The sequence below is a fragment of the Haemorhous mexicanus genome, chromosome 8, assembly GCF_027477595.1.
Source record: "Haemorhous mexicanus isolate bHaeMex1 chromosome 8, bHaeMex1.pri, whole genome shotgun sequence".
Taxonomy (NCBI): domain Eukaryota; kingdom Metazoa; phylum Chordata; class Aves; order Passeriformes; family Fringillidae; genus Haemorhous; species Haemorhous mexicanus.
In genome coordinates, this window is record NC_082348.1 from 22,321,259 (window position 1) to 22,346,077 (window position 24,819).

The window sequence follows — 24,819 nt, forward strand, 5'->3', positions numbered from 1 at the left end:
AAACTGATTTATATAGGCATCTGAGATCAGTTAAGCAGTTTATGTTGAAGCTGAAGTTGTTCACGTTGAATAATTAGTTAGCCCATACTTTGTGAGAGGGAGACTCCTGCAAGAGTTTTGATTTAATTCTTTCTGGCTTTTTTTTGCTTTTTATTCTGTAAACATCCTTGGTTTAAATTGACAGATACATGTGTTAGTCTGTTATAGTGGTGAGTATAAATTGAAACCTGTTATGTAGCAGTTGGAGGGAGTGAAGAGCCTCAGCTTCCACTGGTGTAGTAACTGGAGTGGTATTATTAGTAAATTGTATGACTAAGCATGTTGATCCTATAGCATTAGGGAAGGAAGTAAACAGAAATCTTAAACACTCATTCTTAGTTTTAATTGGCTTTTCAACAGAATCGGATTCTCTGGATAGATGAAAAAAACTTAACAGCTTGTGTAGAAGCTGGCATTGTTGGACAAGATCTGGAAAAACAGGTATTTTTATCTGGTTAAGTTTCTAGTACTTTTTTTATATATTTTTCTTAGGTATTGTTTGTATCTGGTCCAAACAATTGAATTCTAGCTTAATTCTTGTGTGTTTTCATGCAGCTGGTAAGAATTACATGCAGTGGTTATGAACCCACCCTTCCTAATATATTACCAGTAAACATACAAAGCCACAAGTTCCTGTGGTATGGAGAAAACCATGAGCTAAATGAATTGCTGTAAACAGGATGTAGAAGTGACTTTCAGCCTTTAAGTTAGAACCACTGTGTACAACAGGACATAGTTAATGATCCATGTTACATGGTATACTTAAATACAGCTGTTCAACATGATTGTTTTCAGTTGGTCAGTGCAAACTGATTATCTCAAATGCACTAATGCAGTTATCACTTAATGTGAGACTGCTTGGCCTTTAATTCTTGCTGTTTGACAGCTTTGGTGTTGTAATTCTGAGGGCATCCTGTCAACCTCAGGTGCTGTGCAGATGGCAAGGCCAAGTTAATGCAGAAAAATGAGAAACAAGTGACTACTTAAAAGTACAGGAATGCATGATCTGCATCACAAGTAGTTGACAGTGTTGCATACAGGAAGCCCAACCAGATGGCTGTATATTAAAACACATCTCTCCTTGAGAGAATTAAGTACAGGCAATTTGCTAAAATTTTCTGCAGACCTGCTGCATATCACACTAGGATAGAAGGAACAAGAGATTAAGTGCCTTATTTATTGGCAGCATTTGTGCAAAGTTGGCAGTTACTTAAGTTATCACTTCTTTTTGCAGATGTATATGAATTTCCATCTTGATTTGAACAATAGAGTTCTCAGTTTTAAAATACAGGGGAGGAGTATTACAGAGTGATATGTAGCACAGGTCTGCACAGTAGAAGCAGAATCAATTTGCATGTTATGTACATATCCAAGATAAAAGTTTCATAAATGGGTGTGTGATGAGGATACTTATTAAAAAAAATAAAAAGCCAACAAGAACCCAAACAAGTATAGAATATTGAATTTGGAGTACTAAGATAAGGCAGGACCTGTAGGATGTATTTTTTATTTTCTTTCTTTAGCTTGCTGAAAGTGGCTTCTGTACAGGCCATGAGCCAGACTCCATGGAATTCAGTTCACTAGGAGGCTGGGTCGCAACACGAGCATCAGGCATGAAAAAAAACATCTATGGAAACATTGAAGATCTGGTAAGTAGTTTTAATACTTGTTGAAATTTTTCTGTTCAGATATTTAAGTTGTATAATGACTCACAGTGGGAGGGTAAATAGTGTTTCTTTGTGTAATACAGTTTTGGCATCAAATCTTGACTGACGTGCTCATTTCCTTGTTTTTGCTATTAGTACTAGTAATCCTTATCACTGACATAAAAGTAATTCTCATTTGAACATTCACTGACTAGCTTAAGGAGTTGTTACTCTGTCTTGACTCTGGTGCTGTCTTCTACCATTTTGGACTCTGTATTCATCCAGTGTAGTAATCCTGTCAAACTTCCAGAAGTCCATGTTCTCTCCTGCCTGCTGTGTGTACCTGAAGATGTCTAGCTGAGCTGTCCAACAGCAAGCAAGCTCCCCACCTTCCTACATGCCCATGGCTAGCAGTATTTTTTAAATCAGTAGGCTGATCTAATTGAGCATGTGTGTGCACAGTGGTGAGATCTAGTGCCACCACATGGTCTGTAGGAACTCAGAGGAAAGAAGCAGTGGACTGGGAATAGCAGTGTTCTACTCTTGAATTTGTTTCAGTCATTAAAATGGTTCAACTTTATATTAACTCAGATAATTTTTTTACTTTTAAGCATACTTTCTGATTTTGAAGTCTGTGTTTTCTGTTGTAACAAATACATTGATTATATTGAAGACAAATCATCACTGCTCAGACTTGGCCTGCCTTTTTGCTTCAAACTTCCAGCCTTCTCTTATAATTTGTTTAACCCTTCCATGTGTGAATTTTTTCCTTCTTTCCTCCAGCACAGTCTAGGTAATGTATCCATGTTACCTCAGGCTTTTTCATCAGCTCATAGTTTAGACATATTTGTCCTGTGCAGAGTTGTGACACTTCACTGTCAGTGACTGAGGCTGGCAGGATCTACATAGTTTTTATTCAGTAGACCTGGCTGAAGTAAAACTCACAGCACTTAAAAAGTGTCATCATTCCCCTGCTGCCTAAATGGTACAGTTTTGCTTGTTCTGGGAGGTGTGAAGCAGAAGGCTTCTCTGTTATAGAAGCATAACTTCAGGCTAAAACTGCTTCTGAAATTTTCATTAGGAGGAAATAGGATTGAAAATTGATTCAGAGCAGTTCATGAGTTTCAAAATAGCACAGCGGGAATGTTTCAAGGAAGTGTTTACCTTTTGAGGCTTTATATCTTGAAACAGTGTGTTATATAAGCCACCTAAAATCCACTTACTGCTGAATCAACGGTTCATAAATTGCATAGAGTGAAAATAACTTAACTACCTGTGCTTGAAAGTTTTAAAGCCATTAGATGAAATTCAGTAATTTTGCTTCATTTAAAGGTATCACTAAAGCAAAGCTGAAACTCTGCCCTTCCTTGATATAAAATAGAAGATTGAATTGAAGAGAGGATTAAGAAAACCTACATGTAGGCTTCTATTGCATGGGCCTGAATGAAGCTGGAAACAATAACATTGAAAAGTATTTTTTAAAAAACAACCTCCTAACCCTGCACGTGTGTCAGTCTTATGGCAGCTTTTATATTGATAATCTATTTCACTACTTCTGTCTTTCCTCCTAATTGAAATATTTCTGTAGCAATCAATGACTGTATTATAGTAGCTTTATTAAGCAGCAGTTCTAAAGCAAAACTTAAGCAAAGTTTAAACCCTCACTTTTTCCCTCTGTAGTACGATGTATATTCTGGTTAAAATCCTGGTGTATATAAAGTTCTATCTGTGAAGTTCTACACTGAGGAGCAAAACAATTTTAACTGGTATTGCCTGGAGGATGTAGCCACCAGTTGATATGATTTGTCATAAAATGGAAACTATCTGTTGTGTGGGGAAAGCATGCTGGTCAAAATAATGGTTGGTAACAGTTCTCAGGTTCTTGGGGTTGCCTACAGAATGTCTAAAACCTGTAAAGCCAAACTGTATCAAACTTAATATGTTTTGTGGAAAATAAATATAATAAAAATCTGTGCTTAATGCTAGTATTGATAGTCATTGCACTTTGTTTAAACAGGTGATTCATATAAAAATGGTGACTCCTAGAGGAATAGTAGAAAAAAACTGTCAAGTACCTCGCATGTCAACAGGACCTGATATCCATCACTTCATTATGGGATCTGAAGGTATAAACAGAGTAATTTCACATACTGCATCTTAATTCAGCTTCAGTAATGCTTGATTATTTAAACATCTTTAATGCTGTGGCTTCCGGTGTGTTCATGGGTGGCATTGTGCAGGCATGAATTTCTTGTGTTAGAATTAAATGTTGAGACCTTAATTAGAACTGTGAAGTTGCAGCTTTTAACGGTGCTTTAAATGGACCTGTGGAGTCAGCCTACAAGTCTAGTAACAAAGAGCACAATTTAGAGAATATTTTGTGAGAATTCACCATGTAAAAAGTAAGGAATAAATCACCTGCTACTGCCAACTGAATTTTGGGGATTTCTGATTTATGTTAACTTACAACATGCTGGTACATGTTCAGTTGGGTAGCTTGCAAGCAGTTCATCTTGGAACATTTTGCTCAGTGTTTCTCCTTTCCTGCAGGAACCCTTGGAGTGGTTACTGAAGTGACGATAAAGATTCGCCCGGTCCCTGAATACCAGAAGTACGGCTCTGTGGTCTTCCCCAACTTTGAGCGAGGGGTGGCCTGCTTGAGGGAAGTGGCAAAGCAGGTAAAGAAAAGCTGGATGTTGACTTCACTCAAGGACTCATGGATTCTAGCAGTAGGGGTATATTGATGCTTCAGTATTTCTGGCAGTTGAGAATCAGGAATTTGAGGTAGGAATCTCGTAAGCATGTAAGGTCCATGAAATGCAGGATATGGTCCATGAGGATTTTGGAAATCACTCAGTTGAGGACTGAGCATATTATGACTTCGCTTGGTATTCTGAGCCAAAACGTGGACAAGCCTTTTGATGGCTTGTTTTAGTGGGAGTTATTTTCATATTGCAGCCTGAAAAACTCAGCTTTGTATCTCCTGCCACTGAGAACTTTACCCTCAGATTAATTAGGACTATGTAAAAGGGACCAGTGTTAAAAGGAATTGAGTTGCTGCATACATATAGAAGGCAGTTGAATTCATGGCTTTGAAGTGGTAAAGGAGAAAAGGAATGCAATGGAAGGATATGGCCTGTATTTAGAAATCACTGCCTGGAGCACAGTGACATGGGCAGCTGAGATGGATATTACCAGGTGGAATTGTGCTTACACTGTAATATTTAAATACAGAATAGTGTAGGCAGATGGTTTCAGGTAGTGAAGTACTTAGATATCAACGTTCTGTACTACTTTTCCTCAAGGCTATGCATCCAAACAAATCTTAGTCTGGCTAGCCTCTTTCTCCACTAACTAACTTTCCTCTGCTCTGTGCAAAACATACCAAATAATATATATGGATGGTAGAATGTACCCTGAATTGGGGAAATAATTTCAGAAATGTTTTAATTAATGCCAAACTAAACACAGCTTTACATTTTTTCCAGTGGTTGGTCTAAATTAATGGCTTAATGTTCCAAGCCAGATGTTCAAACTGGTATGTGAATGACATGTATATGCTAGTCAGCAGCACTTGCCAGTTTTTCTGTCGTGCTTCTACTGCTAGTGCTTGTCCTTCCTTCTAAAGGTACCTAAGCAGACTTTTTGGGAATGCTTAATCATATGGCTGATCGACATTTAAAACCAGTTAAGGAACTCATATGTTTTCCCTGTCTGTGGGCTTAGTTAGAGGGAGGGAAGAAAAGAGGCACTATTTGCCACTTAATGTTGCTCCATTTCTAAGCTTCTGTTGCTGCTGCTGCTGTTTCTCTGCTTACTTGAGCCTGAACTACTTATTCTCTTCTGTTGCCCCTCGCATCAATCTGAGTAGTAATTAAAATGATTGCTGTCTGAAAAGCTCTTTTATGTATCAGTCCACTGTAATGTAAGGATAATCAGCCTGTAGGTTGTGGGTGGGTTGGTCTCATTTAAAACCACTCTCACAGCCTTCTGTTGACGTGCCTGGTGAGTCCGTTAGTTCTTCATGTGAAAATGAAGGGAAAGAGCAGTACTTCCATATCCATGTGATTAGATGATGACTAGCCTAAAATTCAGACTTCTGTCGTATTCCTCCGGCCATACATTTCAGTATGCCTGGACATGGCCATCAGTGAGTATATGATGTAGGCATATACATGACCAGAAACTTACCTGGTGAAGGCAGCTGTTCTTACAGTTTTTCAGATTCATGTACAGTGCAGAATCTAGATTAGACCCAAGTACAGATTTTGACTGCAATCTGACAGCAGAGCATGAGTGTAATGAGTCTAGCCATGATGAAGTCAACTTTTTCATAGCAGCATGTGTAGTGTTAGCTTTTGTACTTGTAACTGAAAGAGTGTTAACACATCAGTGTTCTAGTTACTGCTAAACTGTGTGTACACAGTGTCAAGGCTTTTTCTGTTTCTCCCTCTCTTCCCGCCACCAAGTGTGCTGGGAGCAGATAAGAGGCTGGGAGGGTACACAGTTGGAACAACTGACCCAAACTGACTAAAGGCAGATTCCATATGACATCATGATCATAAATAAAATAGAGGGGGGTGTTTCATAGAGGTTGCCATTGCTTGAAGACTGGCTGCATATTGGTCAGCTGATGGTAATCAATTGCTTTTTGCATTGTGCTTTTGTGGGGATTTTTCCCCATTTTGCTTACCAAGCTGTCTTCATCTCAACCCGTGGGTTTTTCAGCTTTTGCCCTTCTGATTTTTCTTCCCCATCCCACTAGGGAGGGGGCTGAGTGAGCAGCTGTGTAGTGCTCAGCTGCATGCCAAGATGACCTTCAACAATTAAACTTTTTCAGTGGATTTTTATTATGTGTGTATTTCTGATTACACAGAAACATAAGCTTGATGTGCTAAACAAGTGTACTATCTTTAGTGCATATGCCATTTTAGAAAAACAGTCAAAATGTGAAGATCAATGTTTTTGGACTGTTACTGCGTTGGCTTGAGGTTAAACTGAAAATTCTCAGTGCATTATCTAGACCATCTACTATACCTAGTAGATGTTGCAATTCCAGTGAAAACAAGCTTATAGTCACCCTGATTCAATGATGGTGATGGCCAGAGATCTCTGGTATCAAAGTGTGCTTTCCTATATGCTATTTTGAAATGAAAATTTAATTGTAATGAATTTTAAAACCAGCTATGTATGTAATCTTTTTATTCTTCCTTCCTCTTACTTCCCTAACTTTGCCTCCAAGAGATGTGCTCCTGCATCAATTCGCCTTGTTGACAATGCTCAGTTTCAGTTTGGTAAGTGTGTAGATCAGCTGAACTTCATTTTTCAAATCAAGGAAATTGTGATTTGGAAGAGCTGGGAAGCCTAGCAAGCCTTGCTGCTTGCTTTGCTCATTTTATGTTACACTGTTCTGCTTAAACAAGTCCAACAGAAGCAGGTGCATTTCTTTTTCTTTTTTATTTGGGAAGCACAATTTGACCAATTGCAAGCTGTAAACATAGTTTCAGGTATGTCAATATTGATTTTTCTTGTAATCATTAATAAGTAATTTTTTAGATTGTGGTTTAATTAATTCATGTCTTTTCATGATTTCTCTGTGCTTACTGAAGTGTGCTTGTAGGTGTCCTCCTTGGGGTTTGTATCTGCTGAGAGACTCCCTCTTTGCTTAAGAGGAAAAAAGAGCACATAGTTGTTGAAGTTCATGTGTTATTCAGGAGGAAATGCTTTGTGAAGTATTTTAGAAGGAAGTATCATGTAAATGGTGCATAACTTTTTATGAATTGGGCTCACAGCATGTAGGCCAGATGCCAGGCTGCTAAAGTGAAGCAGTAATGAGAGTTCAGAAGTTGTTTGTGACTGAAAACAATGGAACAAACAGTAAAAGACTTTCATCTCAATTAAACCCAGTCCTGAGGCAGAAATGTTAATTTAACAGGCTCCAAGACACCATTTATGTATCCTGGTAATTTTAGTTCCCCGTTTGTCATTAAGGAAGCAATAACTAGCTTTATGTAGAAAACTTCACACAAGTGATATAACTGTTAAAGAAAAAAATGCTTAACTCCTAACTTTCACCATTTTTGGCTGTTTGTTTCAGTGGTTTTGGTGTAGCTTTACAAAAAAGTCACTGGTTTTTGCTTAGTTTTGTGGTGTAAAAACTAATGAAGCGCTCTCTTAAAAATTTTCCACATGCCATAGGCTTGTGAGATCTAAACTAGGGCAGCCTTAATTAAAGTGTCAAATATTTGTGCTCAGGTGTACATATGTCTTCAAAAAAGTAATGAAACCTTTTCCTAAATCATGTTCTAAATGAGTAGAGAGAATTCTCTTTAATTTTGATAAAGTGCTCTGAGCAATTATAGTAATTTTGACTACCAAGCTATTTTTTATTTGTTCCTTGAAGTAAGAATCTTAAGAGCACTGTTTGCCTTAATGTGCCTTTTTCTGCTTTTTGCCAAAGGTCATGCTCTTAAACCACAAGTTGCTTCCATTTTTACATCATTTTTGGATGGACTGAAAAAGTTCTACATCACAAAGGTAATTTTGGGGTTTTAATATTGGTTTGAATTTTGCATGCTATTCATAAAATTCTAGTTTTTTTGTTAAACTGCTTCTAATGCAGCTGAGTTTGAGTGTAACTGATACTACAGTGTAAGAACTTGAGGTTCTAAAGGTGGTTTAATTCAAATGAGATTGTGTTTGAGGAGTTACTCCAAGAGAGCTGTTGTCACTGGTCAGACGTGTATAAGAGATTAATGTGCCTTGTCTAACAGTAACTTGGTGACAGGGGAAGACTGGAACCAGTTTACCCAGCTGGCAGGCCAGTGATAATCAGTGAATATTGATGGAGCAAGGCCCACACTCTACTGTATTTTCATCTTCCTAGATTTTTTCAAGGCATGATCTACCTTGTTATTACAGTAAGCTAGAATTTTGCAAGATCCTCAAGATATTTGGCAAATTTTCCCATATAAATTGTTTTTTTGTCTTTCTGAAATTCATTCCTTTTTAACCTACTATGATTTGGTGCTAAAATGATGCTTTTGTATTAAATATTTTATCTTATTATTGATCTTTTTCCTTCCAAATTACCTAACTAGAGAGTTACTGCAAATCTGGGTATTCAAATGTAGAAAATTTTATTATCTTCCAAGAGTGGGTGTACTTCTGGAAGACAGTGACCAGTGTTGATTCTGCTGCTTTTTCCTGGATTATTGAAGTGGGAAATAACATGTATCTGGAACTTCTTTTCTTAGGGAGTACATATTCTGTTTAGATATAGCCCAGAATTTTTCCTTCCCTCCACATTCATGATGGTCACAGTTTTCTTCCTGCTTTTAAAGCTGATAGGAAAAGTTGATTGAATATAAATGTCTCTATTGCTCAAAGCATTTAAGACCTTTTTTTTTCTACAGCATTGGTAGACAGCTGTTGTGCCTATCCTGCTTTTTAACAGGAGGAAAGAGGTGACAGATAATTTCTGTTATTTCCATTGACCTGTCCTGTCAAGGAAAAATTTAAGTGTTTTGGGAGTAAATTTTGAAAGACTTTTTTTCCCAATCATTCCCCTTAATTGCAGCAACACTTACTGACCAGGGCACATGCCATGCATTTGAAAAGTAAAAACCTGTTCCTTGTATTCTGCCACGTAGTCTGTGACTAATGGCAAGTTTATCTCTTTGCAGTTTAAAGGATTTGATCCCAACATCCTGTGTGTAGCTACCTTGCTCTTTGAAGGTGACAGAGAGAAGGTTCTTCAGCATGAGAAGCAAGTCTATGATATTGCCACCAAGTTTGGGTATGTCTTAGAGCATTTTCAATGTCAAGCTGGGAATGAACTGTCCAGGAAAAAATTGGACTACCATGTTTTTGTAGTGGTTACTGTATGGATATGTTCTCAGTTTACTAGTTTGAAGTGGCAGCACTCAATTAGCTACTGAATGTTCCCTTTGATACATATGGCTTGTACTAATTCATAGGTAACTTTACTGAAAAACTTCAGCTGTCTGTGTATTGCAGAAAAATATTTACTAAATATAGAATAAATGTTATTAAAATGGAAGCCAGCCCTTTTAATTGCTTACAGGCATGGAAGCAGCTTGTTTTGCAATCCTAGACTCTATATTTTGACTACAGAAAGGGAGACAAAATCATAAGGGTGATATTAAATTTTTGCAGAATTCATGTGAGTATATGAATACAAGAAACTTGTTTAGTTGAAAGAGTGCAGTGATTTTCTGTCCCACAAAGGGACAGAAAACACTTATTGAAATGGCAGGCTGAGTAATGATCAAGCAGTGTCTTTCCTTCTGCCTTGATTAAGTATGATTGATTAAAATCATCATCAAAACTGTGATTTGTCAAGAATGTACTGTTATTGCTACTACTGGTCTCAGCTATTCAAATATACATATAAATGCTGTTTAATCCATTTCAAGGCTATAATTTCTGAATTTTGTGCTTTTATTGTGCTTTCATTCTGTTACTTCAACTGTGAATCCTTTTGTATTTTGGTATTTCAAGATGGTAGTGTATTGGTAAGGGGGAGACTTGTCTGTGTTAGAGCCATTAGAAGATGGTGCTGTCTATGCTGCTTTATTGAGGCTATTAGTGAAGTCTCCACTAGGTTAACCTGGTTTAAAATGCTAAACCTTTTAATGGCTTTATACTATAAAATACTTCAATTCTATGCTTCTTCAGGGTGCCTGATTTCACACCCATACCCAGCTCTCTCTCAGATTTATGGGAGCTTGTAGGAAGACTGCTTCCAGATGCATAGCACTTTCTTGTTCTTAGAAACCAATAATTAAAAACAATTGCTTTCATAATAATCCTTGCTAGACTAGTGATGAAAGCAAGGCTTCCTTTTTCTTTAGTGCTATGACCTTTGTATCTTTTTTTAATTCATTCAGATCTCTTATGCTTTGGGGATCTTAAATCTTGGGGTCTCATGACTTGTGCACATAAAAGTACACAAATTCAACCTGCTTAGAAATGTCATTACCCATGTTCCTGTAAACTAATATCCAGGATATAATGTGTCTGCTTTTGTTTCTCCACTCTTTTGTGAGTATTGAAGACTGTTTTCTAAGATTACATAAAATATTTTATTAAGCTCATCTCCAGGTTATGGAATGAAAAGAGAAATGAAGTAACTTCATTTGAAGTTACTGGTTTGAAGTAACTTCTGATTTCTAGTGAAGAGACCTTGCTATTAACAACTATTTTAATACAGCTTAGGCAGCTAAACTTGCACATATGTTTAATAACCAAAGTTATTTTATAAATATTTTTGTAAATATTTTGGTGACTAATTTGGTGGGAAATTAATTAAATTTTTGTGAATTGCAGTGGCTTGGCAGCAGGAGAAGATAATGGGCAGAGAGGATACATGCTGACATTTGTCATCGCTTACCTTCGGGTAGGTCAGCTTTTGTCTCTGCTGCAACTTCTGCTAATTATTGTAACAAAACATAGAGATGTTTCTTTGAAGATGCTTTCTCTGAAATCTGAGTGCAGGCTGCCTTGGATGATATCTCAGAGGTTGTATCAACTCAGGATCAACCCAGAGGTTGTATCTCTTCCATTTCTGAGCAGTAATTATTCATGGAATTCCATCTGCAAAACACCATATGGACATTAATTTATACTCTTGTTAAGAATGACAATAATATTAATTTATTTTCTTGTTAAGAAAATAGCTTCTTATAAAGGGTAGGGAGATTGGATTGAAAAATCCACAGGGTGAATGAAATCAGAGGCATAGAGTGTACTTGAAATACTCATGTGCTCACTTGTCTTTTTACTCTTCTTTGGCAATCTGCTTATGACTGGTTTAAATCAGAATTCCAACATAAAGGACTTTTAGTCTAAACTGCTGCAGCTGTTCTTAGGCATTTTAGTCTTACTATTTGAGATTTTTTTGTTTTTCAGAACAATATGCACATCCTGAGTATTTGATTTGTTGGGGACAAATCACTGAATCTCCCTTTATTTCAGCAGGCTGTGTGTAAGATGGGAAGATGTTTGTCTTTTTACTATCTAGACAGTGACAACATTGCAAAAAATATTTTTACTAGGTATTATACTGATGAGCACAGTGAAACTCTTGGCTTGATACTATAGTGATAAAAATATTTGATTAGTGTAAACATACTGACAGTCTGACAAGTTATCTCACTGTAGCCATGGCATCAAAATGTCTGTCATCTTTGTCTTTTAAGAGCTTCCCTATTTCCCTATTAATAATACACTTAACGTCACTGGGACATGTGGGTGGTTTTGCTAAACTAGATTTTCTGTTCTTCTCCTGCAAACTAAAAAGTTGTTCACCTGATAACTGTGTAGCATACACTGGAATCCCAGATGCTGATGCTGAATGTTACTGATAATTTCCTTACTCTTTTTATTAGGACCTAGGCCTGGATTATTACGTAATAGGAGAATCATTTGAGACTTCTGTTCCTTGGGATAGGTAAACTCTGATTATTCCTCAGAATTTCTTAAAACTTAATTTCATTCAAATTGTTCCTAACTTGTGTTTGCTCATGAGGATGCATCTTTTAGGCCTTACATGTATTGGATGCAGCCTTACATATCTAGAGACTTGCAACTGTGTGTTCTTGCTGAAGTTGCTGTTAAATTACATACCAGATTTTTGTAAATGCAGTGTATCAAGCTTTCAGTAATATTTCATCTTAGGTTACCTTACTGTAACAAATTTAGCGTTTGAAATTGCCCTGTTTAGGAGGCAGGACATTGGTGACAGTAATAACAGTGGAGGATGAGCAGCCACGTGTGTGGGATCAGCAGTGTATTTCAAAGGGATTAATCTGTAGTGAAGATAACGTACTTAAATATACTTGATTTTTTACTTTTCTTTTTCCAGTAATGTAGGGAAATACTGAAAGGGTAACTTTTGCCCAAAACTGAGCTCTTTTACCTCAGGGTATTTTATCTATTAGCTATGGTTGAGAAACATTTGACCTCAAACAAGTTTAATATACAAAGTCATTTTGGATGCTCTGGTCCATTTGGTAAGCCTGAAATCTCTTAAATAGGATCTAAAGTGATTTGAATCAAAGCTTTACAACAGTCAGTGCAAAGTCTGATGACTTAAACTGGCAACCCTGTACCCTTGCTATTGAATTTAGTGGGAAATGTAAATTCCAGCCCCTGTTTGAAAACTGGCACAGTGTACTAAGAGTGTAGAAGAAATTTGAGGACAATTTTAAAGTGAAAGTGCTCTTCCTTTTACTTTAGCTTTATAGATTTTGAAGCATGCTAACTTCTTTCTCACTAATTTTTTTTGCCTCTCCCTCGTTTCAGAAGACAATGAATTTTTACTTAAGAAAGTATTTAAAATTGTCCTCTCCAAAGCAGATGCTTTGAAAACCTTTTTCTACTTTGATTCATGAGGACCATGTAACTTTCTATGAACTGATTAACTCGTTCTTGATATTTTAATAAAATGTTTAGCTGACTTTCTTATTCACTAAATGGTTAAATTCTCTTGTGTTCTGTGAATCTTTAATGTAGCTCTAAATCTGTGTAAAACATCAAAATCTGAATTAGAGCTCTGCAGACCTTTGTGGGACAATGTGTAACTGAAGAAATGGTAATTTGAAAAACAGTTATTTCTTTTGGTTGCTCTAGCACTTTGTTTGCACCTGGGTCTGTCCTAGAAGAGCCAAAAAAAAAAAAAAAAAAACAGAACAAGTATGGCTTCTAACAAGGTCTAATAGCTCATTGCCATATTAGAATTATAACGTTTCAAGTTGGCAGAGTAGTGCCCAGCTGAAGGATCTGCAGGTTTGGCCTTGCAGCAACACAAAGGTATGGTGTTAGTACAGTTTGCCAGACCTTTGAGTTCTCAGGAGTTCTTCTGTGTTTGTTAACTACTTTGCCAAAACTTTTAGGCTGTTTTGCTTAGAAAGTAAAGTCATACAGAAGTAGGTAACCTCCTTAATTTTTTTAACACTTTTGACACCTCTTCCTTATGAGGAAGAGCTTTTAGGTTCCCTGTTTCAGAGTAAACTTGCTATTCAGAAGTGCAGAAAAAGCAGTGGAGTCTTGATGAGAACTATTCTTAGAACAAAGGCTAAGCTAGTTAACAATGATTTTAGAAGATACTCTTACATTGTATTAGATTATGCTTTTTAAAAAGGTTGTGAAGTTCTTTTTTTAGAAGCTATATAAAATCAAATACTGAAATTTTATATATTAATGTGTTTCCTGTTACAGGGTTTTGGACCTTTGTAGAAATGTAAAGGAAAGGATAGTACGAGAATGCAAAGAAAAGGGTGTTCAGTTTGCTCCTCTTTCCACCTGTAGGTAAGCCATGTAATAATATAAATAATTTTTCTTGAATCTTTGTTCAGTTGCAGATCTAGTGATGATATTACAAATACCAGTAGCCTTGACCTTCCTCTTGAACCTGCAGTTGGATTTCATGGAAGAGTTGAGAGTTCAAGCCTAAGCACTTGCTTGGGCTTTAAACTCTTACTTACATGGACAAGAGTCAATTGTAATGACTTAAGAGCTTCAACTTTCAAAGTCATAGCATTGCATGACTCCTAGATTAGGAGAAAAAAGGATAAAGGAATTTAAAAAAAAAAGATGCTGCCCTTTTGAATAAGACAGGAAGTAATCTTAGGAACTTTATGCTGTCACGTAGTGGTTGGCTTAATATCATAAAGCTTTGTTTGTAATGCAGTTCTCTTCAACAGGGTGACACAGACTTACGATGCAGGTGCATGTGTCTACTTCTACTTTGCCTTTAACTACAGAGGAATTAGTGATCCTATTCATGTCTATGAACAAATTGAGGTAATGTATAAAAAAGCTGATGACCTGTATTTTGTTCTGAACTTATTGGCCAAGCTTACTGAATTTTGCAGGAAAGATCTCAAAAGTCTCTTTGTAAAGCTTTGATCATTATCAGTAATAAGAGGTACATGTTAATAATAGTTCATCAAGTAAAGAAAAGGCTGGCTACCAGGTGACAGTTGCAGATATCAGTACATCAGTAGTTCTGAGTGAAGTATAGAAAAGCTTGACCTGGAGTTTCTTGGGTGGCAGAAGCTTCAAACCTGAAACCCCAAATCCATGGGAAACCAGTCTTCCTCAGTTCCATTATTTACAAAACTATTTCTTCTTAATACTCAGTCTGTAAAATGCATGGTAAAACGGTCAAGATCATACCTTATTAATAGTGCTGCATGTAGAGAGTAAGGAATGGTACTGTCTCATGCCATTTCTGTTAGGGTGAGATAAGCATTGGTCTAAGTCCAGTCTGTTAGACCAGTTGTGAGCTGCTTCAGCATTGGCCAAGCAGCTCTGCAATACTTCTGCTGTAACACTTTGGCTGATAAAATACTGCACTTACCTAGTTAGGTGAAACAAATATCCTTGTTACCTTCAAGATGCAGTTCTTAGAAGGACTATGGCCAAACTTGTAGCTTTTTGTCCTGCATTCTGGTTCCTAGCTCAAACATCAGCACCAGAAAATTGCTAATAGGACTGTAGAGAAATAGTATTTATAACTGGGATATCATTCTTCTCATGCTTATTCTTTAGAAATTTCTCTTGAATTTGGCAAGTGGATGCAAAGTTTTATCTACAAGTTCAGAGGCTTCCATGCTGTTGCATTTAGGGCACTGAAGAATGTAATACTTGACTATTTATTTAATGAAACTCAGTTATACCTAGGTATTTCTTTTATTGGAATTAGTTTGTGTGATGATGTGAATGCACATATTCCATTATAGTAACTAAATTTAACCTGACAAAGTGAATTTGCTGACCAAGTATATGTATTCTATGGCAGACTGGAAAAAAAAATCTCTTAACTGCACAGCTGCAGTTATATATGTTATTCCTAAAAGAGTACACTCTTTAGGAAAAAAAAAAACATGTAATCCTTGGGCTTAGAAAAGCTTTCGTTGTTGGCACCTTCTAAGCTCTCTAATTATTCAGAAGTGAATGGCAAAGAAGATTCTACAGCTTGAACATTCTTAACATAAAAAAATAAATTCTGTTTTCTGCCACAAACTGCACCCATGAAAAGGTTGTCTGCTGTTAAGTACCTCACTGCCTCAACCAGGATCTTGGAGATCAGGGTTGAACTCTGATCTGAATAAGGATCTTGACTTGCTCTGACAAGCCTGTTTTCAGACTTTTTTTTTGAGACTTAATCATCTTCCAAATGAGCATCCCATCCACTGGATATTTAAGTTTTGGCAAGGGGAAAGTGATCCAGAATATTCTATTCTTGAGTAATACATTTGTTACAAGAGATGCCATTTGAAATGTCATGGCTTTGATGTTTACTTAGATGACTCTTACTTATCTTTATCTGCAGGCTTGAACTGTAATGTTTACCTATATAATGTACCCTAATTACTTCAGAAACTCTTCATACACCTGTGTGTATGAGTGCAATAGCAAGCATTTAATGAAATCCAAAAGTCTTGTGCAATTGCTGTTGAATAAATACCATCTCTTTCAAATTTAGAGGGCTGCTAGAGAAGAAATACTTGCCAATGGAGGAAGTCTTTCACATCACCATGGAGGTAATGTTCTCAGTCTAATGTTAGTCTCTTTGATGCTCCTAAATATTCATGAGTACATAAAATAGTTTGTAGTAGAATTCTGAAAAATATTTCATGGCATTAGCTGAAATTACTGGGGGAGGGTCAAGGGGGGGAAGGAGATATCCTGGCATTTTATCTAGAAACTTCTCATTCTTTTTTCCAGTTTGGTCAGTTTGTCTTAAACAACTTTTACTGATCCTTGTGTAGATATATATTCAGTTACAAAGACTTCAAATGTGATTTTTACAGTTTTAAGACAGTTTTGTGTTCCTTGTGGCTTTGTGAATGCTGTTTGCCCAAATTCCAGAGCACTTAGGTCATGTGACTGTATAAAAGAGCCAGTGACTTTGAACTGGACTATGTTGCAATCTACCATTTGTTGCATAATTGATGTTATGTAAGTGTGGACTTTACTGGCCTGCTATCTGATAAGTTCTAGTTACCTAGTTTCCTCTCTTGGAGTTTGGGGATTACTTGTCCTGTGTTACTAGCATCTCCACAAGGTATTTTATGCTTTAATATTAAGAACCAATGTCATGTATAAGCAATACTTCCTATACCTGATGCTTTATATATGCTTTTCCCACATACATGGATAGTCTAATTTGATTGCATGTGTCCTATATAATGTTATAACCTTGGATGTCAGGAAGACTCGTTGTGATGTCAGTGTGATTTGTGCAGCTACCTTCTTGAAAGTGATTATTTTCATATATTTCTTCTCTCTGCTCTCTTGGGGCATTGACTGGTCACAGATACAAGAGCAAAGAAGAAGTGTAATGGTTTAGAACTAGAGAAACAATTTGTAATTCTAAAAGCTCTGTGTGGGGCAAAAAAATTAAAGGGTAGAAGCTGTGCTTTAAAACATGTCAGTTACTTCCTAAACTTGAAGGGAGCTTAAACTTGTAACTAGAGCTGTTTTCAGGTATCTTGCTTTGTGATGGAAAGTGAAATGGACTCTGCTTTCGCAGTATCAGGATATTGAAGGATCTGTAGGTAACAACATGAATGAAAAGGTTTCAGTAGTTTTTGTTTGATATGCTCTTATGGTTCTCAGATTAAATCTTTAACATATAGTGGACCTGTCAGTTCTACACAGTGGATGTGGGATTACTCCCTTGATGTACTCTTGTGCTTGCCCTGCTGTGGCACTCTGTTTTACTGTGACTAGCATTTCATCCGACTTGCACGCAGCTGGAGCTTGTCACACGTTCGGATGTATTTTCCCTCACCATATAAAACCTTGCTTACCACATGTGTTGAACAAAAAAAAAAATTATATAGCATTTTCAAACCCTTGCACACTTGAACCTTGTGATGCCACAGCTATGAAAACTGGGTTTCTGTTTGACTTTGTATGCTCCTGTTGTATGCATGACTGCCTCTGTTACTGATATATATTTTCCACTTTGAGTGGTTTTGTCTGGCAGTTCATTGTGTTTAATATTCAAGATTAATTTTTTTTCCAGTGCTTAGTAGATGTGCTGAAAATTAGCCTAATATTGTCAGTTTTATTTACTGACCTTCAAGCCTTGTAACTCTCACCACTGACTAGTCTATTGTGTAGGGTAAAAGAAAATACTGGTGCAATTTCCTTTGGTGTTTGTCTTGTAATTGTGATTAATAACAGTTGTTTTCACTATCTGGAAACAGACAGGCTGATTTGTCTGCCTACAATCACACTGTGATAAATGGAGCTATTTTAACTCTGTGTTTGTGTATCAAAGAAAACAGATGTAGTCTGGGACTTGAGGCTATAGGAAATACAAAGCCTGCTTAAGTCAGTGTTCATATACTCCTTGAGTGAAGGAATGGTCATATATGGCAGTTTGAGTTGTGTAAATACTTTACATCTGGGGAAGTACCAACTGCAGGTAGGTGCACAGTGAGAGCTGAAATCACGGTACTTTTAACTTTATGAAGAGTAGCTTCAGAAGGACTTCACTGTGGATAAATCTTCCTTCCCCCATGCCCCATTATAGCTGTTACCCTGTCTTGACTGTGTCCTACACTCAGAGAGGGACCTTGCACAGCTTTGATCCTTCTTTCTGGGCACTGGGTATCTTCAGATTTGAGAGTCATGACAGTTGATAGAGAGCCGTAGATAGTGTTTAGAAACATAGCATTTAAAAAGCAGCATTAAGAATGACATTCTTGTAGAAACAAGTTTAAGTTCAGATAAATAATTATTCTGATCGTTTATGGCAAGCCCTTAAAACACCCATATGATATGTCACACTTTTTCTTTTATCAAATGTGCCTTTTTTGCATGCTTGAGGAGGCACCAGTGGGTATGACTGGTGTATAAATACAACCATAACCCCTTTGGGGTACACCATCAGAAAGGGAGAAGGTTGGATTTGTACCTGGTCCCTTTCATATCACCAAGCTAGGGACCCATGTAAAACTGAGCAGTGTAAAAAGTAATGATACATTGCTTCCCTTTGAGGCACTGTTTTAACTACAACTGGCTGCTTAAGGAAACAATTATCAGATTGTGGGGTTGAGGAAAATAGCCCCATTTGGCCACTTAACATAATAGAACTAATTTTCTTCTACTTCCTAGACAGCTGATTAGAATAATGGTTAACCAGGTAGCCTGTGCTGCATAGGTTTAGCTATAGTATCAATGGTGGTTTATGTAGGAAAACAAAAAATAAGAAAAAAATCCCACAACACTAAAAACAAAAGCAAAACCCCTAAAACAAAACAAAGGAAAAAACAAACCTTACACCTTGTTTGCATTCAGTTACATATTTGACATTGCAGTTCTTTGGCATTAAGAGGCTGTGACTTATACACTGCAGTAATTAACTCAGACAAACTACAAAATCTGAAATTATAATGTGTTAACTCCCCCTCTTTTATGAGGGGGAGTTGAACACATTCTTTTCTCTTCAACACAGGGGAAAAAAAATCTTCTTCCCTTAGGTTAAGCTTACTAGAGCTTGTTCTACTCATTAGAATGAGATGAAACTGATATATTTGTTAGACATGAAGTAACCTCATGTGAAATAATACAGTTACACAGTTGTATTTTCCTCCTTGGTCTGTTGAAAGTCTTAACAGAATAGTCGTCTTCAGTGCCTTTTAAAAAAAATTGAAAAAAGGAAAGGACCTCCTGATTCACCACCACCAATCTCGAAAGTATTATTTCAGCTGTTAAGATACAAGTGAAAATATGCAAAGTGTTGTGGTGGTGAGGTGTTAATTCTGCAGTAGACTTGGTGTACACTGGTCCAATATTCTCCAGTGCTGCCATGTTTTACATTAATGCACTGACCTTTCTCAGTATTGCAGAGTTGTCCCTGGAAGAGTAATAGCATGTTAAGCAGACTGTAAGGGCAGAGAGCTGCTTTCTGGAGGGACAGCTAGCTTCAGGAAGAGCAACAGCTGCATGAACCTCATCCTTCTTAGGAGGACCTGTCACTGCTGCTCCTTTTGCAAAGCTGTTGTTATGCAGGAACCGACTCTTCAGGTTGAAAGGGCTGGAGCAGAGGCAGTCCAGAGCCATGTGCAGTGCCACCAGAACCTATTTCCACTGGGACCACACAGTACTATAAATCTGTTCTGGTGTAGAGTAATTCCTGAAATCAATCAGCTACATGAAAACTTTTCTTACAGAACTGTTCGTGTGTGCTCTGGTACTTCATATTCCAAAAGTGAGAGTACCAGTTGCTGCCTGCTGTTTGCTCACTCCATTTGTAGCCATCCAGATGCATTTTCAAAGATGTGCAAGTGAAAAAGGACAATGGAAAGATGAACTTTTCCAATGAAACCAATATGGAGCAGCATGTATCAGAGCTGGGGAAAAGTTACTTAGCCAGTTCACATATTTCTCTTTCATATGTGGACTAGAACAATAGATAATAAACCTAAAATAAAGTTGGTGGTGGGCTGTCTTTGGAGTTGCTGCTGAACAAGCTCCTTGGCTTTCTGATCTGAAGTGCCTTGTGAGAAGTAGAATCCCTGCCATGCTATGGGCTTTGTGCTCAGTGTAATAGGCTGGAGCTCAGATTGGAGGTTTCTGGCTTCCTAGCAGGGAATGTTTTAAGGCGCTATTAGACTGCTCAGCACTCTTCAGGAACAGGCCACTTGCCACCTGTGAAACTTGAAGACTGATTCTCTTGTTCCTCATCTTGGGTATGTAAGATCACTGAATCACAGAATGGGTGAGGTTGCAAGGGGCCACAATGGGTCATTTCATCCAATTTCCCTGCTCAAACAGGGCCATCCCAGAGCACCATTGTGCAGGGTGGCATCCAGAAGGTTCTTGAATACCTCCACTCCCTCTCTGGGCAATCTGTTCCAGTGCTTGGGCACCTGAACAGTAAAGAAATTATTCCTTATGCTTAGATGGAATTTCTTGTGCCTGTTGCCTCTTGGACTTTTTATTGGCACCACCAAGCAGAGCCTGGCTCCATCCTCTTTAGAGCCTCCCTTCAGATGCAAAATTAAGTGTCTTCAGAGGGAGAAGATGCAAGAAGGAAGGGCTGTGTTTGTTTCCATTTGGGGCACAAGGATTGTGCATGTGATGGTGTTTATGGCTGAGTGGACAAGTAGTAACTTGCTGTGCTAAGCTTCTACAAACACATTGTTAATAATGTTGTTATGTAGCTTATAGAATCAAGTGACTTTGATCTTATGTTTTAATTGTGAAATTACCGATTGTAAGTGGTAGATGCTTGTATCTGTTCTGGTTTTTTGCACTGTTTCCTGTCAGTTCTAGATAAATGCTAGGACTAAAACTGAAAAGTCTACTTCCTCTAGGCTAGAAATGGGAAGTTGGTTTTCTGTAGTCTATGATAAGATCAGGCCTAACTGAGATCTTATTGTTGGGAAGCTAAGGCGTCCTTGAGCACAAAGCTGTTAGAGTGGAGGTAGGCAACTTTGCAATTGGAATTATTTTTATGTTCACACTAACATATTTAACTATTATGGCTTTTTCTTCCTCTTTTCCTTTTCTCATCCTTGAAGCCATTTGGGTTGTCCTGTGGAGGAGAAGCATCAGAAAATGCATAGCACAGCACAGCACTAAGCTGATAATATATAAATGACCTATGTGCTGCTCTCATTTTCACAGAGCCTTTCCTTCACTTGGTCTGTTTTCCATTTTATCTGATGAACCAGCTCAGAATTAGGAGAGAGTGCTTCAAGGCTTTTTAACTCAGATGTGAAAACTTGAGTGGTTGAAAATTCCTCGTATGTTTTATTGACATGAACAGCAGGAGCAGGGAATCAACGCCGCTGTTATCAAGGGGTTAAAATCTTTTGTTGAGCATGTTTGTGAAGGACTGCTGGTAACTGTAGTACAGCTTTTTTTGTTTCCAGTTCACTAATCAGATGTATGTTAGATTTATTATTGCAAAAGTATAAACCATAGAAAATTTGACAAGATAGATGTGTAAATTATCACTTTGACAGAACTAATGATGCACTCCAAGCACCTTCTGTTTTCCAGCACTTGGTGAGCGACTTCATTAAATATGCAACGACTGTTTGGTGCTGCTCAGACAGTAGTTCAGTTCCTTGTGGAATTGCATTATTACTGGAGGTGTAAAAGAGGCAGGCATGCTAGCTGTTGGGCATCCTGCTGTGATTCTAATGTGCTCCATCTTGTTGGAGCAGTTGTTTGCAGTCTTTTCAGGACAATTACATCCATAACCACAGAACACATTCACTGAAACTATATTACAGATAACAGTTGAGAATAGTAATGACTGTTCTTCAGCTGCTTGTGTAAGAGCCAGTGTGAGTGACTTAAGGGGATGGTCAAGCCTCATCCACAATTCAGGTGTTTTGTAGCAGTATTAAAGTTTGAACAGATTGAATTTGACCACGTCAGTGTGTTCAGACAGTCACATTGCAGTGACAGTATATTCACAGATGGAGATTTTTTCTTGAGCTGGGGCTGCAAAATACAGCCAGGGTTTGTACCACATGACAAATTCTTTTTGTCCTTCAGTTGTGATCTTTGATCTTGACACACATGCTGCTAATAGTCATTTTCTAGCAAACTGCAAATTTCGTTCTGTCTCACATTATTTGCTTTTTCTCTTGGCATTGTGACTGGCTCCTATTCCTTAAGGTATAAACAAATATACTCTGTTCTCCAGAGGTGTCCCTGTAATTTATTATTCTGATGACAGTTTGATGGTTACCCTGAAACAGGGCACAAAAGATAGCTTGAATTTAGCTTCAGATACTCTTAAAGCTTCTGTCTCTCAAACCTTTACTATGTCTTTTCATACTGACAAATGGATTGTGTTTCAGGCTGGCAAGTTTAATGCTAAAGTGTGTTTAATGAAAAAAATGTCCTCGGTTTTGAATGATCTGTTAATCAGAGTTGATGATTTGGTTAATTGGCATGTGAACACTTGGCCATTTAACAGGACTATTGTGAGAATTTAGTGAAAAGAGTTCTTAAAAGATTTCAGCTTTGTTTGTATTTGGTATATGTTGTGAATAGCCATTTTTACATGTGAAACAAATCTCTTGTGTAATGGTATTGAGCAATTACCAGCCAGCATAGAAGTTTTAAAATGAAATATTAAGCCTTCTTCATAGAAACGTTTTTTTGCTATTTAAACCAGTACTGGTTTAAGCTTGATTATCGAGTTATGTTTTCACTTTAAAGTAATCAAAAAATGTGGGGTTCTGCTTTTTAGTAATCTCCTCTACAGTTTACAACTTAAAATTAGTTTCTGGCTTTTTAAAACTTACTGCTGATTCCTTGTCTTAATAGAACATGTGATTTCAGCCTAAGCTTCATCTAAATTTCATAGTTTCTAAAGAAAGTAGACAGTGTGGAACACAGTCTTCCTCTGGGAGTATGCTGAGCTTAATGAGCTTGATAGTCTGGTGGGCTCAATAAATCAAATAAAGCAAAACATTTCTCATTTTTGAATAAAAGCATTTATCACACAGTGTTTATTCATTCATGGTCACAAGATTGATTGGCTCCTAGAATCCTGCCATATATTGAAGCACTTTGTTTTTGTTTTTCCAGTAGGCAAATTGCGGAAGCGCTGGATGAAGGAGAGCATCTCTGATGTTGGCTTGGGAATGCTGAGATCTGTTAAAGAATATGTGGACCCCAATAACATCTTTGGAAACAAAAATCTTTTATAAAGCCCTGCACAAATGATGTACTAAAAATTAAAAATTACTGTTGAAATTCCTCCACTTTCATTGTATTGATATCCCAGTAATCAAATATAACATAGACTAAACTTTCAAAACTAGTAACTTACATTGATTTTTGCTACTCCCTTCCCTGTTTCCCCAATAAAGTGTAAACATCACTGTTAATGTTTATGGACTTTTACTTAACAATGTTCCAACCTACTGGGCACAAAGTACTAACCAGGAAATGCAAATCTGGGTTTCCAAGTTGGGCTAGGCAGCACAGCTGACATATTTTCAGTGCTGGATACTGCCAGATGTTTCTTACTTAAAGCATCTCCCGTGAGGAGGACAAAGACTGACAACAGTGTTTTCTACAGACGCAGCTGCACGGCCCAGCCTCCTGCTAAAGGAAAGCTGCTGAGACAGATGAGAGAACACCAAGGAGTACCTCCTTGTACTGCATTAAGTATGTAACAGACTTGTACCTAGCAGATACTTAGAGTATAAATACAGGCTTTCATCAAAAGAGACAGTGTAAGTCAAACTAATAAAAATTCCGTTAGTCTCTCACTGTAATACTACTGGAAAATCTTACACAAGATTGAGCTGTTCTGAGTTGTATTTGCATTGCTGGGATAATCTTAAATTAATTGTAGGTCAGTCACTAAGTTTTGTACAATGGACATTTCTCACTGTATGTTGAAAACAGGTTTGTAACAAAATTTTGTGTTCATCTGTACTTCAGTCCTAGTGTGTAGGGGTTTTGTTCCCGTTGTTTGTTTTGCACAGATGCAAAATATCTTTTTCAGTTATTCAGATGAAACTGCCCAGCACTGTCTTTTGAAACAGTCACAACAGTTTAATAAAACACTTAAATGGACAACCTACTGTCATCCTGGAAGTGAGATTTCCCATTTAAGTTTTGTACAGTTTCCTATGGCCTTTATGAATCATTTATTTACTTCACAAGTAGCCACAATTTTAATTGTCCATTGAACTTTATGAAAATGAAATATTTTCTTGATCAGTATCATGTGGGAGTAAGCATTTTTACATTGAAACTTGAATCGTAATCAGTAAAATAAACAAAATATTTGTCAATACTCATGATCCATTTTTAAGGTGGGTTCTTTCTTAAAGCAAATTATCCAACTTTTTGATAATTAATGTATATGCATAAGATAGAAAAAATACAGCCTATCCTTTGAGGACACTGTCTCTAGTCAACTGCTTCACAGCTCTGTAGTGTCAGTTTGGACACCTTTTGTATTGGTAGTGCCCTTAATGAGGAGACAATTATAAACTGCATTTTTGTTTTTAAACTATTTTAGAATACTCTCTAATTAACTTTCAGTTTTGGTAATATACCAAAAAGAATATAAAATGCTTGAAAAGATACTGCATATCAGACA

The 24,819-nt window shown here is 37.2% G+C and overlaps 1 protein-coding gene across 2 annotated transcripts in view; it reads left to right on the plus strand.

Moving 5' to 3' along the window:
- AGPS (alkylglycerone phosphate synthase) overlaps positions 1–24,510 on the plus strand; it is a 46,750-nt gene extending 22,240 nt beyond the window's left edge. Inside the window, exons 8-20 of one of the 2 annotated variants that reach the window (XM_059853181.1) lie at positions 400–480; positions 1,563–1,688; positions 3,703–3,811; positions 4,236–4,363; positions 6,928–6,979; positions 8,146–8,222; positions 9,371–9,483; positions 11,037–11,106; positions 12,098–12,159; positions 13,929–14,018; positions 14,414–14,513; positions 16,201–16,258; positions 23,289–24,510. In XM_059853181.1, coding sequence (XP_059709164.1) covers positions 400–480; positions 1,563–1,688; positions 3,703–3,811; positions 4,236–4,363; positions 6,928–6,979; positions 8,146–8,222; positions 9,371–9,483; positions 11,037–11,106; positions 12,098–12,159; positions 13,929–14,018; positions 14,414–14,513; positions 16,201–16,258; positions 23,289–23,410 — 1,188 coding nt within the window. In that variant the 3' untranslated portion in view covers positions 23,411–24,510. The remainder of the gene's footprint in view (positions 1–399; positions 481–1,562; positions 1,689–3,702; positions 3,812–4,235; positions 4,364–6,927; positions 6,980–8,145; positions 8,223–9,370; positions 9,484–11,036; positions 11,107–12,097; positions 12,160–13,928; positions 14,019–14,413; positions 14,514–16,200; positions 16,259–23,288) is intronic. The other variant, XM_059853182.1, reaches the window with a different exon arrangement.
- Positions 24,511–24,819: the final 309 nt, after the last annotated feature.